Source organism: Cydia fagiglandana, chromosome Z, assembly GCF_963556715.1.
Source record: "Cydia fagiglandana chromosome Z, ilCydFagi1.1, whole genome shotgun sequence".
Taxonomy (NCBI): domain Eukaryota; kingdom Metazoa; phylum Arthropoda; class Insecta; order Lepidoptera; family Tortricidae; genus Cydia; species Cydia fagiglandana.
This window is the reverse complement of record NC_085959.1, coordinates 39,249,219-39,266,484: the sequence shown is the minus strand read 5'-3', so window position 1 is coordinate 39,266,484 and position 17,266 is coordinate 39,249,219. Positions and strand designations below refer to the sequence as shown.

Here is a 17,266-nt window from a genome sequence, read left to right as displayed (position 1 = left end):
TCGGAAATTTTCGTATTTGTCATGCTACTTCAGTTAATCTCAGTACTTTTTGTGCCGAGACTGACTGAAATAGCAAGACACTTTCGTGCGTTTCCGTGAAAACACGATGGAAAATAATTATGCACTACATCTATAGTAGAACTTTAATTTCAAGTCTTTAAGATTGCTCAGGACTTAGATCTAAGGGTAGTGTATTCCACCTGCCCGATTTCTTTGTCCAATGTGTGTTTTGTCTCACATTTTGCTTAATGTGTGAGTGAGACGCAACGACATTGGACCAAGATATTGGACAGATGGAATACCACCCTAACTTATAAGCCCCACTTGATCTACAGTTAATAGGTGAAAACCACACGCGTCTTACAACTATTTCTAACTACAACCAGGAGTAGGTATCTACTTCCTGTGATTGGAAAAGGATTTAATTTAATTCGACCATAGAAAAATATATTCAAGAAAGAGTGGAAACTCCATACATCAGTTTTCTTACCAACACGGAAGTTATTTCGTAGTCGACACCTAACGTCAAGTAGTGGAATTTATCAGTACTACTAGTTGACAATAGATGTCGCGACGAACGAAAACTCTATTGCTCAACAATTTCCAACTAATATTATAAACAGGATTAACTGGAACTCTATTTTTAACTCCTTCTGCTTCTAATATTAGTTGTAAATTGTTATATTTTGTAGTACATTTTTCGTCAGTAGCGACACTTCTTATGACATCTTGTGTTAAGTAGCGGAACGATAGTTCCACTACTTGACGTTAGATGTAGACTACGAAATAACTCTTGTTTTGATAAGAATACTGATGTATGGAGTCACCACTCATTCTTTGCTTATATTTCTCTTTGATTCGACAAAAAAGTTAAATAGATGTGGTTACCTCCATGATGCCCGCGCTGGGCTCCGAGGCGTAGCCCTCGAAGTGTCTCTGGTCCTCCTCGTAGTCAGACGAGGAGGAGGAGTCGTTGTCAGTGCCGCGCCCCGTGCGGACCGAGCACACCATCTGTGCTAGGTCCGTGAATGTGTAGTATAATAGATGTGGATACCTCCATGATGCCCGCGCTGGGCTCCGAGGCGTAGCCCTCGAAGTGTCTCTGGTCCTCCTCGTAGTCAGACGAGGAGGAGGAGTCGTTGTCAGTGCCGCGCCCCGTGCGGACCGAGCACACCATCTGTGCTAGGTCCGTGAATGTGTAGTATAATAGATGTGGATACCTCCATGATGCCCGCGCTGGGCTCCGAGGCGTAGCCCTCGAAGTGTCTCTGGTCCTCCTCGTAGTCAGACGAGGAGGAGGAGTCGTTGTCAGTGCCGCGCCCCGTGCGGACCGAGCACACCATCTGTGCTAGGTCCGTGAATGTGTAGTATAATAGATGTGGATACCTCCATGATGCCCGCGCTGGGCTCCGAGGCGTAGCCCTCGAAGTGTCTCTGGTCCTCCTCGTAGTCAGACGAGGAGGAGGAGTCGTTGTCAGTGCCGCGCCCCGTGCGGACCGAGCACACCATCTGTGCTAGGTCCGTGAATGTGTAGTATAATAGATGTGGATACCTCCATGATGCCCGCGCTGGGCTCCGAGGCGTAGCCCTCGAAGTGTCTCTGGTCCTCCTCGTAGTCAGACGAGGAGGAGGAGTCGTTGTCAGTGCCGCGCCCCGTGCGGACCGAGCACACCATCTGTGCTAGGTCCGTGAATGTGTAGTATAATAGATGTGGATACCTCCATGATGCCCGCGCTGGGCTCCGAGGCGTAGCCCTCGAAGTGTCTCTGGTCCTCCTCGTAGTCTGACGAGGAGGAGGAGTCGTTGTCAGTGCCGCGCCCCGTGCGGACCGAGCACACCATCTGTGCTAGATCCGTGAATGTGTAGCTAGAAAGAGATGATGTAATAAAGTTTTATGGTAACGATGCAAAAATACAAATGGAAGATCTAAAAAATAGTGTAATAGTGAATAGAAATCAAAGAATACCAGGATAGGTTGATATCTGAAAACTTTTCTGACCCGTCTCTCCCGCTCTTTAGAGAAAGCGCACCATTCCGATAGTATTTTAGAGTCACCTGTCCAATATTTTTGTCCTATGCCATCGCGTCTCACTCTCTCATTAAGCAATATAAGAGACGCAATACAGATTGGACCAAGAAATTGGATATGTGGAATACCATTTTAATGTAAGTAGTACCTAACCACTCAGTCAGTAAGCTGTGGTAGGGTACATCGCCAATTATTAGCCAGTTTTCAATTACTGGCCACCTATACTAAAATGAATTCTGTGTATAGGTGAATAGAACTCATTTTTGTAAGAGGCGGCCAGTTATTGAACGAGTGGGTTGTGGATAAATTTCAGTTACTGGCCATTTTCCTTATACTGAAAATGAGTTTTATTTATCTGTAAATAGAATTCATTTTTGGAATAGGTGGCCAGTAATTGAAAACTGGCTAATAATTGGATTTTCGTACCTTATATACTAAAATGAACTTTGTTCACCTATAAATAGAAATCAAATTAAGTGGCCAGTAATTGGGGGGTGGCTAGTAATTGGCGATGTACCCTATATCGTAAAAGTTTGCTTCGGGTCTCAAATTACGATATTCAAAATCGTGGATTTAGCTTTAGAGCGGTTTGTACACATTAACCTACAGCTATACAGTGCTGTAGGTAAGATTCAAATTTTCCTAACCTTAAAAGTAGTCATAAATGTTATAATTAACTTTTGCTTCCGCAATGCTAGTGTTCCTATGATATCCAATATTGCGGCAAGTACAATAAAATGTAAACGACACTATAATTCAATGCATAATTAAAGTGTCATTATATGGAACTTACTAACTATGTAAACAAACCGCCATACTGGAATCATCATTGACAGTTTCAATATGGCGATTTGTTTACACAGTTAGCAAGTTCTATAGAATGACACTTTAGTTACTCAAGATTTAGGAGAAAAAAGTAACCACTTCTTTTGAAGTGAAAATTCCTAATGTAATGCCACTCACTCAGTCAGCTGCGGGATGTCGTCAGCCCGCCTGGAGTCGGCGGCGGCGCCCGACACGCCGCCGCCACCGCCGCGCCGCTGCCCCTCGAAGTAGGCGGCGCCGTGCCGGTACCCCACCTCCCGGATTTCGTCGAAAGAGCCGAACTGGAGAGTTTTGTACGCGTCGATCGGAGGCCGGATGTATTCGCAGTAGTCGGATTTTTTCACCTCCTACCGAAAAAAAAATGAAAATATTTAACATCGCAATTAGAATACGAGTGAGCACAAATGTCGTTTTTGAATTAATATGTACATGTAATGACACTGTCAATGATAGAGTGTGTAGACATTAGACAACCGCTCGGCCGGCAAAGAAATATTTTTAAAAAAAGTCAGGAGAAGCAACATGAGCACTTGAGTAGTAAGTACGCTTTTCCTGTAGAGGCATGTTCGTACGAGGCAGAAATTACAGCTACAAATGTCATTCGCAAACGAACTTACCTCCAATTGCCGGTTGCATGATACGTAGGCGAGTCGACTCTGTATGTCTGGCAAATTTGGCACTTTCACCGGGGTTGTGAATGGATTCCATCTGAAACGATACGCGATTTTAAGTCTGGTCGTTCGCTGTATGGCAGTTGGCATCAATTTAAGAGCGTATCTACTTGTGTACACACACACACACACACAAAGTGCCAGCACCTGCCTATCGTGATATTTCAAGGTCAAGTTCAATACCAATATTTGCTACAAGTCGACATATCCGAACGAGTACGAGTGGGACACAGAGATATTGATCATTCGGCGATTAAGCAATGTAATGGTAAATAAAGTATCTAGGCTAACCTTTTCCATAATAACCACCATCCGGAGAGGTCGTCGCCATAATTCGTGAGGTCCGTGTCGTCTTGGGACCCCACATCTATGGCTAGGATGTGTTTGGCGCCCAACGAGCGCATTACATCGGCTGTGGACGTCGAAATTTGCATGTTTACATGTGAACGGCAAATTAAGTAAACACTTTATGCTTTATTAATTAAGATGATTAGACCATCTGAAGTAATCTTGTTTAAGGTTACCTATTCTAATCTTAAGAAAATATTAAAAATTAAGTCAATTCTCAATAGATTATAACCCATACGCAGAAACGCGTGTGATAATGGCGTATTAATCAGGAAAAAAGATCAAAATCATTTTCCTTAGGTATACAAAACAATAATAACAACAAATTCGTATCTGAGTAGCTTAAAGGAAAAACGATAACACTCCATTTTGTTAAATTAACAGATAACTTATAACGTTCCAACCGTAACACATAACACTTGGACAGCACAACATATTACCTAATTTACCTATTACCTTGTTTACTGAACCGAGTATTTAGCGCGACCTTTAAAGAATCACAGAGCCAGTAGGTGGATTCCACACGGAAAGAGCCGCCTCGCGAGTGAATTGCCGCGTGTAGCAGCTCAGTGATAGAAGCGTGCCTCGCCCGAGGCATGTCTCCACCGACCAAGCTGCTTCACGCGGCAATTTCCTCACGAGGCGGCTCGTTCTGTGTGAATCAGCCTAATTAGGATAAATTGACCTTCTATCGTTTTTCCTTCGTCTCGTCATATATTCCAAAATTAAAAAATAAAATACATACCAGGCACATTATTGACGTAGCACCCGTCCAGCAGCAGATGGCCATCCTTCGGGTCGCAGATCGGCGGGAATATGCCCGCTATACTCATCGAAGCCCGGCAGTACCTCCACAACGTATCTGTACATGGTGACTCTATCTATCCGTTCCGTCGGTCCGCTCTGTCCGGGCTTGCCATTACTTACCTTCGGGACTGAGTGTAAACAATATGAGGGTGTTAGAGTGACGGTGCGGTGAAGCGATAGGTTTGTAAGGAATACGTACCAGGTTTTTTAGCCTACATTAAAAATAGAAAACGTATTTATTTTGCTAATCCTATCTAAAAGCTTGCTATATAGAAGTTATGGAGAAATGAAGAATAATTTATCCAAGTTATTTACAAAAGTATACCCATAAACATGGAGACGCGCATGTTTGAAATTACTGTTACAGAGCCATCATAAAACTAATCCCATTAGAAATAGTTTAAAAAAATACTCAACACCCCTCATATTTACACTCAGCCTAATCGTAATTAGCTACATGCATGATTTTTTCAAAGATGCCAATCGATTCTACTTTCCGTGATATTAAAATGTTTCTTATAAACCTGCTATCTATTGTACCCTCGAAAGTTAAAAATTTAGATAATAAATGTGGCGAGTAACGCTCCATACAAAAAGCGTGCGGTACGCCTGGGAGCCGATGTTTGAATTTCGATCGCTCGATTTCGTCACTCGAAAATCGGTGGAAAACGGCGAAATGTTAATTTTGAAATCCGAGCTATAGAAATTTGAAATCTATTGGCATTGACCACTCGATTTCAATTGTATTAGTAGAATTTAAATGCCTAGTAGTGGAGATATAATTTCACGAAATACACGAAATCGAGTGGTCGAAATTCAAAAATCGGCCCCCAGCACCAAAATGTATGAAAGAACCGTGAAAAATAAGTTTTTGGTTATATTACGTTTTCAAACTCTGATATCTAAATATCTATATTTCCAAAACTGATACAAAAAATAGCGGATTTTATACTTTTGCTTTAATTTTGAACGTAAAATTGAACAAACGTCATAAAAGGTTTCTCATGCATGTAGCCCATTCGTACGCATCGTTATCGCAGACGTCGGAGCGTTGCTATAGGTCCGTCATCGCAACCGTAACACTCACACAGACGCCGGTGCCATGTGATTGGTTTACCTGGGAGGTTGTTGACGTAACCGCCGTCCAATAGGAGGTGGCCGTCTACCGGGTCGCAGAGAGGCGGCATATAGCCGCTCAGAGACATCGACGCGCGAATGTAGCGCCACAGCGAACCTGTGGCGCGAATTGGCGTTTCAAATTTCAAATTTGGAATTTATACTGTTTTACGATGCTCTTAAATTAGTGTTTCTTTTTAATATACAGTGCTCCATCCATGGAAAGGAAATGAATGATGTACCCCTATTATAAGTGGCTCAGATTGTTTAGTATTACCAACCCAAATGAACGATAAATAGAATGAGTAGGCTAAAGAGATGCAGAGTTATGGTTCCTTATACTATGGTGAACGAAGATCGCTACAGTATTTAAGCGCATGCTACACATGCTGAGAGTAAATACTACTTGCGTTGAAGGGTTTACAGAAGTAGTGCATAATTGTTTTCAATCTTATTTCCTTGGAAACGTATTCGTCATGCTACTTCAGCCAACCTCAGTACTTTTTGTAGTGAGACTGATTGAAATAGCGATTTAAGTTCGTACGTTTCCGTGAAAATACGATGGAAAATAATTATGCACTATGTCTGTACGTTTTAAACCGTAACCTTATAAAGCTGATGTGTTATCGTACGTATTCATCAATGTCTTCGCTTATAAGCATACCGCCACCTTATGAAATTTTAATATTTGTAGTAAATATACAGAGCTAAATAGAGTCCAGCACTACTCAGAGGTGAAATGTGACTTTGCAGTGTGAAAGTGCATCATAAATAACACAACAATAATGTAGGTATATGTAGTTATAGTTCCCAGTAAGTTTCATGGAACACTAACGCCAAAGATATAGTATAGAAGTACATAGAAATATTATAAGATAAACCAAACAAATACAATTGAAATGCAATATTGCGTTGTTATACATTTTACTAATTTCTAGTTTTCCCATAATAGGTATATTATATGTAGTTATTGGAAAAGGAACCAGCCCATAAAAATGGGTTATCATATATTTCAGGGACATTTTTTTTAGGATGAATACTTATAAATCTGCGTTAATTTTGATAATGCGGTCTATCGAATCCGCCCGGAGAGTTACTAGAGTTGCCCCATAAAATGCAGCGGTAACGGCGTCTACCCCAGACGTGCTCAAAATAGCAACCTGTTTTTTTTTATTCCGGAGTCCTTTGCAGTTCGCAATTGACCTGAGGATTCAGAAGGCAGAAACCTCCATTCTGAAGACCCTTTTACATATAAGTAGGTAATGCGATGTACTTTTTTAGGGTTCCATACCCAAAGGGTAAAACGGGACCCTATTACTAAGACTTCGCTGTCCGTCCGTCTGTCTGTCACCAGGCTGTATCTCAGGAACCGTGATAGCTAGACAGTTGAAATTTTCACAGATGATGTATTTCTGTTGCCGCTATAACAACAAATACTAAAAACAGAATAAAATAAAGATTTAAGTGGGGCTCCCATACAGCAAACGTGATTTTTGACCAAAGTTAAGCAAAAAAAAAAATCTATACATAACATATTTTAAATAAAATATTTAAATATGAGAGTACACTCTCTATATTGTTTGTTTAGCCACTTTAGCCGCTCATATAGACTCCTGCACAATCCAAATGCAGACTAGGGTTTTCGCAAATGACATACATTCATCTGAATTAATATCAGTATAACAAAATTGAGCAAATATAAAACATATTATTTTCACTATTGGTAAATCTTTAAATCAAATTTTAAAGAATATTTTACAAATATCAATGTCAATAAGTTTAAGAATACATTCGATAAGCACAATGCTAATTATATGAAACACTTAAAAATTTGGTTGAAGACTCTGGATATAGGCACTACCAGTTATTTCAACTAAAATATAATATGTCAAGTTTCTTAAAATTTAAAAATATATCATATTATACGAAATATTGACAGTGGTCAAGCGATAACACATCCACACGTACGGTTCAAAACAGAATAAGAGTTGATGACAGAAAATCATATGTAAAATATGAGTATAACACTTTATTGAATATGTGTAAAATATGAGTAACAAAAACCACACTCATGCATATACGTGAAGAAAAGGGGTTTTATATGAAACATGATGCAAACAATACAACATACATATTGTTTAAGACGATAAAGGACAACCGCTACTCCATACAAACGTAGACCCCATTTTCCTCCCTTAATATTGACATTATGGATAATATTTTTACCCCCTCGTTTGATATTTTTCGACTTTTTGATTATTGTAAGAGTTAGGAGCGATTTAAAAAATGTGAAAATTTTAAAAGCTCATAACCTTTATATTAATTTAATAATAAATCGATAAAAATCAAAAAACAATCAAATTCCGTAAAAATATTTTCTATAATGTTAGTGTCCAGAGAGGAAAATGGAGCCTACGTTTGAATGGAGAAGCGGTCACGTGACCTCGTCCCCTTTCCTCTTATTCCAACCCGACATTGAAACGCATCGATTTTTAATTATTTACCATGATTTTAGTAAATGTTCCACATAAGGAACTCCCAAAGCATTATTCGGTAAACCAATCACAAGCTCCTCTTCTTTTTTTTTAATTAGATAAGCAATGGCAAACCCAGAAAGCTAATGTCGGATTCGTATACGTTATTATAGATATATATCAAAAATTACTGTTACGGGGAAGTTTAGGGCATAGTATAATTAGATAAGTAAGCTGTCTTGAAAAACACGGAACGCCTTCATATACAGATGTAGTGCATAATTATTATCTATGATATTGTCACGGAAAAGTACAAACGTGAAATGCTATTTCAGTCAGTCTCGGTACAAAAAGTAATGAGGTTGACTGAGGTAGCTTGACAAAATGTGAACGTTATAGAGAAAATACGATGGAGAACAATTTTGCACTACATCTGTAAGTAAAATTTAAAAATATTAAATTGAAGTCTCCAAAATGAATGTCGACATTAGAAGATATTAATGTGTTGTGTTTATTTTATACAACTATTCACTGCACAACTTTGGTTTTGCAAAAAAGCAGCGTTCGGTACTTTCACAGAAACAGCTTAAAAATCGTTATTAACGTTCTGTCATACAGCCAAAAGCTTGGCTAAGCTAAAATCAAGTTATGCATTCGTCCATGCTAGTACAGATGTAGAGCATAATTAATTTCCATCGTAATTTCACGGAAACTTTCGAACGTGTCCTGCTATTTCAGTCAGTCTCGGTACAAAAAGTACTGAGGTTAACGTAGCATGACAAATACGAACGTTTCCGAGAAAATTAGATGGAAGACAATTATACACTACATCTGTACAATGATTTTAGTTAGCCAAACTATAGATATACGTAAGGCTGAATTACAGAGCGTATTCAACATTTCTCATTACACTATAGCGTGGGACATTATGTAAGTATACATAATAATAGCTCTTAAAACACGACACGTACAGTCCCGTACACAATTCGACCAAACATACGAGCACATATAAATGCAGGTGAGTGTGGTTGTACAAAATAAAAAATAAATACTGTAGCGGACGACGCGGGGAAATAGACAATACGACAATGTTGGCAGTCATATACAAAAAATGAACCAATAAAAAATTACCTTTAAAATACTGTTCTTAAATATAGAAAATTGCAAAGCAGATTTCAAAAAGAAAGCGGAGAGTTTTCATTAGTTTTCAACATAAACATTGTAAAACGACCCATCTATCTACATAGTCTAACAGTACAGATATAGTGCATAATTGTTTTCCATCGTATTTACTCGGAAACGTTCGTATTTGTCATGGCTACTTCAGTCAACCTCGGTACTTTTTGAAGCGCGACTGACTAAATTAAATAGCAAGACACGTTCGTACGTTTCCGTGAAAATACGATGGAAACTAATTATGCACTACATCTGTATATAGTCTCAACTATGGTCAGAACTTAACTCAACACTCAATTAAGATAAGATAAAATTTAATTGAAGAATATCCAAGAATTAAAACGATCATAATCCTACGCTTAAATAGTACTTAAATACTGCTTAGATTTAAAAAAAACCAGTGCTTAAATTAAACCGTCGTAAAACATACACGGAGACCAACATTGTCATACTGAGTGTCACAAAACACAATCATCGTAGTTATCGAGAAACGTACAATGATATGAACGGACCGCAGTAGGTGTATGCACGCATTTTCGACAAGCCTTCATGGTATGACTTAGATCGTTGACACAATCTTAAAACAGTATTTAGGAACACTGTAGAAGCACAGATGTAGTGCAGAATCCTTTACCATCATGTTTTCACGGAAACGTACGAACGTGTCATGCTATTTCAGTCAGTCTCAGTACAAAAAGTACTGACGTTGACTGTAGAAGCATGACAAATACGAACGTTTCCGAGAAAATACGATGATAAAGGATTATGCACTACATCTGTAGGCACGTAATTATCGGTTTGTTTATGCTGTATCAGAATAAAATAATCGCAGTTAGCATGTTTAGGCACCATTAATGTCTATACTATACTGAATTTACCCACTAAGCTCTAGAAATCGAAATTCGTGTTACCCTAAAAAGATGGTGTGTAAGGCGTAATGGACATTTATACGAGGATATTTCCCAGTTTTTTTTAAATATTTTTTGTAAAAATATTGCACGAAACTGATAGATACAGAAAAAAACGTACAATCCTTTGTTCTGAATTTAAGCAAAGTAAAAAGTTTTAAGATTGTGTCTTCGACGGTAAAATGTGACATGTAAGATTAAGAACAAAGTAGTCACACATTATTGTACTTAAACAATACTTATTCTGTTACTGAAATGCATAGCTATTTTGGCTTTCTTTTAATTGTGTAGCGTTGTGTATATCTCCTCGGTACTGGTCTGCAGACTGTTGAGGTAAATCTACATCAATACGGATGTAGTGCATCATTGTTTTCCATCGTATTTTCTCGGAAACGTTCGTATTTGTCATGCTACTTCCGTCAACCTCAGTACTTTTTGTACCGAGACTGATTGAAATAGCAAGACACGTTCGTGCCTTTCCGTGAAAATACGATGGAAAATAATTATGAACTACATCTGTATCTCGTTATACTTGTCATGCAATATATACTTTAGCGTTTAAATAACGTTTAACGTTTATACGAAAATGGCTCTTACCGGACCCAACTTTATAATACTTAAAATGCTAAAAAGAACATTATTAAACAAAGTTAAAAATACTAACAGACTAAAAATCGATTTCCAAGCATTTACATTAGTGCATAATTGTTTTTCATCGTATTTTCTCGGAAACGTTCGTATTTGTCACGCTACTTCGGTCAACCTCAGTACTTTTTGTACCGAGACTGACTGAAATACCAAGACATGTTTGTACGTTTCCGTGAAAATACGATGGAAAATAATTATGCACTACATCTGTAGGTGGGTTAATGTAACAAATTATTCGTGCTTACCGCCCTTAACATTTACCCATTTAACACATTGTATAAGATGTTGTTAATTTGTTAACATACCGACGTTTTGCCTACAATGTAAAATGGTTTCGTGTATTTGTTACATACTCATGGCTTGGGTTAGTAAAGGTGCAGTGTCAGCGGAAGCGGATCAACAAACTTACGTAATAAAAAACAATTTCCTGTCCATGAATGTGGTGTGTTAGTCAAAAAACATTAAATTAAATATTGGAAAAGAGTTATTGATTGTAATTGAGGCAGGTTCTAAGAAATGAACTTGCTATCTTAGTTTGACAGCCGAACAAGTAATTTCACTCAATAGCGTGACGTGCCGTTTTGTATAGAATTTTAAGTATTCAAAACGTCCCGTTTGACGCGCTGCTTCAAATCCCATACAACAAAAATAGACGTTTCGCAAACGCGAACGCTTGCCACGCTATCGAATGAAATTCACAGTGTACTTTTACCACTACTAAGTGTAAGGCCTGAGTGGACGCTCGAAGCGGAGCGTTCGGTGGGGCGTGCAGCGTGGCGTTGGGCTCACAAGTGATTTGAGCAGCGTGCACTAAGGCCGCTCCTATACGTTTTCATTTGTTTAATATATACGCCGCACGCCCCGGCCCGCTGCATGCTCAACTCGAGCGTCCACTCAGGCCTTACACTAAGGGTTCTGATAGCGTTGTACTGCGCCACGTTATGCGGTCACTGAATGCTCAAACTTCATCGTTTGACATTCAGAGTTACCGCACAATATCCAAGAACCGGCCAGACATCAAAACTTGCTAAAATAAATGCAAATTTGATTAGTCAAATCAAAGTTTCAAAGAAGAACGGAACAGGAGAGCTTTTTATAGGCCTCTGGGCGGCTAGTATACGCAGCCGCGTAGTGCCATATGCATCAAATGTCATTCGAGACTCGAATTTATTTTAGACTTTACACATCTTACACAATCAATAACTCTTTGATATTAGGTAAGTAGTAACTGTCGTAAAATGTATTAAGGTAATACCGAATATCTTCGATTCGGCAAATATACCTTTGGTAAAATCTTAAGGCAACAAAACTGATAACAGAAGTAAGTATCATGGGTTTAAAAGAGCAAAACATATACATTGAGATAAAATTGAAAACTTTAATGTTACCTACGTATACCTATATCCAAATAATAATTATAATCGATACTGCAAAAACAAATCACACACATTCTTTCTACCTAATCATAAAAACAATGTAAAAAATCAAGTTAGGTATCCAGAATCCCTATTGTAAATTTCATTCGATAGCGTGACGTACGCGTTTGGGTTAAGTCTCATTTTGTATGGGATTTGGAACGGCGCGCTAACCGGGACGTTTTGGAAAGTCGAAATCCCATGTCACGCTATCGAACGAATTTTACACTAGAGCTACCGTATTTGGAACATCTGATTAAAGCGTATAAATACCTGCTTCATAAACGTTAGTTCACATAAAATTTAATTTTAAATAGGTGTATACTTGTATAGTCACCCGCAAAAATATGTGACACGCTCTTACGGCTCTACATATAACATCGTTATCAAACTGCACAACGGGACTTAATCGCGTACTCGCGCGGCTAGAAGATGTTGATGTCAACTTGAGCCAGTGTTCTCCGAGACCACGGGGACAACGCCGTCCTCGAAACGTCGGAGGTAAATCTTAAAACTTAAATGCGCGATTAAGTCCCGTTGTGCGGTTTTGATAATGTTTAATAATCGTGAAAGTTTAAATCAAATAACGTCGTGTCAGATAGTTTTGCGGCGTTCGCAGTGTAAGATATTATTGCAGGTGACTGTACAGTGTAGGTGTACGTTGTAATCAAATAAAGCGCGTGTGAAAGCAGGTGCCACTTAATGATTTCGATTCCAACCGAGTGTTTCCAATATAATACACTTTTAGCTACCTCTTGAGACCCAGCACAATTGAAGGGATGTTTACAAAAACAACATAACTGCTTAGAGCGGTTGACACTTTTTTAAGAACATTGTTAATCGTTTCAGGTGTCAACCAGTGTAGTCAGTTATGTTGTTTTTGTAAACATACCTTCAATTCGAGTGTATATAGAGCTAGACCAAGAAAAGTCTGCAGCGATTTTGATAGCCCACGCAGTGCAAGTGTTATTTATACGTCATAATTACAATAATTACATAGAAGTCTGACGTTTAAAATAACACTTGCACTGCGTGAGCTATCAAAATCACTGCAGACTTTTCTTGGTCTAACTCTATATATTTTTATTAATCTACAACGAATAGTACCATCGTCGACACTGTTAACTGTCCATCAGTAGACCTTATGCCTTTTGTAATAAGGTCCACCGATGGACACTTAAGAATGTTGCTGTTCGTATGTTCTAAATACGGAACATCGGGCATCAAGAGGTTAGGCCCCTTAACTATTCTCATGTCGATTGAAAACCAAATATATCAGAGTACAAGAGATTCCCCATCACTAGTTTGTTACACTTGCACTACCTAGGGGCTGTCCATAAATTACGTCATCCATTTGTGACGATTTTTGACCCCCCCCCCCCCTAAAATCATCCAAAAATCATGCTTCGAATGACCCCGTTTCCTCCTACGTCATGCTACCATCATCCGATGTCCAGGCCCCCCCCTAATTTGAAATGACGTAATTTATGAATAGCCCCCTACAATGTAGTGATCAAGATAGCTAGTCGAAATGATTTGGATTTAGAATGCGTGTTCAGATATTTTTGAACACCATGACCGCTCCGACTGCACTAGCACTGACTTCATCTCTTGTACTCCAATACCAACCTTAACGTGCAACACATAAGGTCCAACTCACCATGCCTATGCACCCGCATACAGCTCGCGCTGATATCCGTGGTGACGGTGAAGTACGGTAGCCACAGGTCCTCTATGTGGACCTCTCCGAAGGTCGTACGGATTGTGGTGTTGAATTGTCGCCCGGAGAACATAGATGTCGCTGGGTATGTCAGGTCCATTAGCTGCTTGCCCCATTGGGTCATTTTCTGGAAAAATGGTGTGATATTTTTTTTTGTATGTTCGTCGTTTTTTCACAAACGAATAAACCCATTTGGTTAATTTATGTTTTGTTTTAATGGGCATAATTTACTTCACAGTTGGGGGCCATTTCTCGAACGGTATTAGTGTAATAATAATATCTGGGAGACCGTGATTTGCTCGGAAAACATATAGAAAGTGTCGACGCTCGGACACAGCAACACACAACATAAGTTTTTTTCTTTACAGTAAATAATAAGTACAATCCAAGAATGACAATATTTTAAAAACACCTATCTATAATATTTTCAGTGTTTGTTGGAAGGGCTAGCACATCATATAACCTTACATTAAGGCATATTTATTCCTTAAAGAAATAATCTAAATACTTCTTACTACGTCTGTCACAACGGGCCGCCATTTGTGAACTAAATAGCTCGGTGGCACAATATTTACGCCCCACCCACCGTGGCACAATATTTACGCCCCACCCACCGTGGCACAATATGTGTGGGGTCATTTTACAGAGCTAGTTCGTCAGCTATGTTTATTATCAATCGCTGCAAAATACTCAAAAAACCAACACAATGAATGATACGCAAAACCTTACTAAAAGAGAGTTTTATGTACAGTCACCACACGGGATTGTTGTGCCATTTAGGGTTCATGCTAAATTGAAGATTCTATAGCGTAAGTATTGAACAACCAATTTAGCTAGGACTCTAAATGGTGCAACAATCGCGGAGCGAGATGCTACCTGTGACCACTCCCTAGCTTTTTGCGTGACAGTGGTAATGTTCCGCTCCATGCACCAGAGGGCGCCCATGAATGCGCCTATGCTCACGCCGCCCACCATGTCTATCGGAATGCCGGCTTCCTGTAAACAAATATATGGGCTTCTATTCAATCTCGGAATAAGACAGTAACTTGATAGCAGTTTGTGAAATTATTTAAAAAAATCCTCAATCGAATGCTATATCACTCCAACGGGTCTAACGGTGGTATTCCACCTGTCCAATTACTTTCAACAATGTGTATTGCATCTCACATTTTGCTTTTATGAGAGAGTGAGACGCACTGACATTGGACAAAGAAATTGGATAGGTGGAATACCAACCTTAGGGTGGTCAAGCGTTTATTGACTGCCATTGACAGTTAATAAAACAATACAGTCATTCGTCGAAGCCATCTAGTCAGGGCAATCGTGCGGGGTGCGAGGGGCGAGGGGTGGGTCGCACGCACCCGAGCTGCATACATCGCCATTTTTAGTAACTCGGTACTACTTACAGGGTTAGCGCATCTTATTTGAAATGTTTGTAATTTTTGGGCAGTTGTGTAAGTTTGTGATGATACCCAACTGTGTTCTTGTGCGGTGTCGGTATTTACGCAAACATCAAAGGCGCCGGTCCACTGTTGCCAACAGGCCACCGAAAACTTGTGCAGGTAGCAATGGATCAGGTCTCTGTCAGAAAACGGGCAATATAGATGGCGTTAGATTAGATTACCCATAGATTACCTGTATGGCCCGTATCATGCCGACGTGAGCAGCGCCTCGGGCGCCGCCGCCGCCTAGCACTAGACCCACAGATGTCCCCGTGAGCCAGCGAGCGAGACGGGAGAAGTCCGAATGCACGCTCGCTTCTGACATCAGGACTTTGCTGTATAGCTCGCTCTGAAAGGTAAGGCAAGTGTTAATATCCACCAGCAGAACAGATGTAGTATATAATTATTGCCCATTGTATTTTCGCGAAAACTTACGAACGTGTCTTGCTATTTCTGTCAGTCTCGGTACAAAAAGTACTGAGGTTGACTGAAGTAGCATGACAAATACGAACGTTTCCAAGAAAATACGATGGTAAACAATAATGCACTACATCAGCACCAATTCGTTTATGGTCGTGTATATCAACAACTAAAGGCGAAAATAAAAGTCTATACTTACAACTCTATACTGGCTCTTCCTAGTGAACATGCGATGCGGACAACGCACGTGGTGATGCTGCGACACCCATGTTCTCATGTTCAGCCAGTGGACAGTTCCACTCGGGTTAGCTCCGCCTTCGCAGTGTCAGCACACCAATTCTATGGGCGTCTATATCACCTAAGGCCGAAGGTAAAAGTCTATACTTACAACTCTATACTGGCTCTTCCTAGTGAACATACGATGCGGACAACGCACGTGGTGATGCTGCGACACCCATGTTCTCATGTTCAGCCAGTGGACAGTTCCACTCGGGTTAGCTCCGCCTTCGCAGTGTCAGCACACCAATTCTTGGGCGTCTATATCAACAACTATAAGGCCGAATGTAAAAGTGTATACTTACAACTCTATACTGGCTCTTCCTAGTGAACATGCGATGTGGACAGCGCACGTGGTGATGTTGCGACACCCATGTTCTCATGTTCAGCCAGTGGACGGTGCCGCTGGGGTTCGCTCCGCCTTCGCGGTGGAGGAGGACTAATTCTTTCTGTGTACGGATAGCTAAACGCTCGATTTCTTTCTCTATCTGTGGGCATAGGGAATAAGGGGGATATTTATTACTATATTCTTTACTTAAAAAAGTATTTTTCTTGACAGACTGCGGGCCACTTATAGATGAGATTGGCTCAGGACGGAAATAAGTGGCGTACGAAAAATAGAGGCTTATGCTCAGCAGTTGAAGATAAAAGGCTGATATGATGATGATAATGATAATAAGAAGTAAAATGCGAAGAAAGGAACGTTAAATTTGAACCATAGATGTATGAATATTACGTAATTGTGTATGTACATGTACAAACCTTTCCAATGCTAGGCTGCTTGTCTCCGAGAGCCACTATCAGGATGCAATCTGCCTGTCGGATGCACCTTTGTGTCCACTGCGTTAGACTAGGATCGCACTGGTAGAGGGCCACCTAAAACAAAAAAAAACATAACATAGTACCGCATAATTATTTTCCATCGTATTTTCACGGAAAGTACGAACGTGTCTTGCTATTTCAGTCGGTCTCGGTACAAAAAGTACTGAGG

At 39.8% G+C, this 17,266-nt stretch overlaps 1 protein-coding gene across 1 annotated transcript in view; it reads right to left on the bottom strand.

Annotated features, from left to right (window-relative positions):
- Nucleotides 1–1,142: 1,142 nt before the first annotated feature.
- LOC134678134 (neuropathy target esterase sws-like) overlaps nt 1,143–17,266 on the bottom strand; it is a 42,608-nt gene continuing 26,484 nt past the window's right edge. Inside the window, exons 6-18 of the mRNA XM_063536584.1 lie at nt 17,038–17,151; nt 16,581–16,763; nt 15,773–15,928; nt 15,014–15,133; nt 14,078–14,264; nt 5,798–5,914; nt 3,817–3,937; nt 3,472–3,562; nt 2,993–3,201; nt 1,719–1,866; nt 1,553–1,675; nt 1,387–1,509; nt 1,143–1,343 (exon numbers count right to left, since the gene is read on the bottom strand). Of these exons, the coding sequence (XP_063392654.1) occupies nt 1,143–1,343; nt 1,387–1,509; nt 1,553–1,675; nt 1,719–1,866; nt 2,993–3,201; nt 3,472–3,562; nt 3,817–3,937; nt 5,798–5,914; nt 14,078–14,264; nt 15,014–15,133; nt 15,773–15,928; nt 16,581–16,763; nt 17,038–17,151 (1,893 nt within the window). The remainder of the gene's footprint in view (nt 1,344–1,386; nt 1,510–1,552; nt 1,676–1,718; nt 1,867–2,992; nt 3,202–3,471; nt 3,563–3,816; nt 3,938–5,797; nt 5,915–14,077; nt 14,265–15,013; nt 15,134–15,772; nt 15,929–16,580; nt 16,764–17,037; nt 17,152–17,266) is intronic.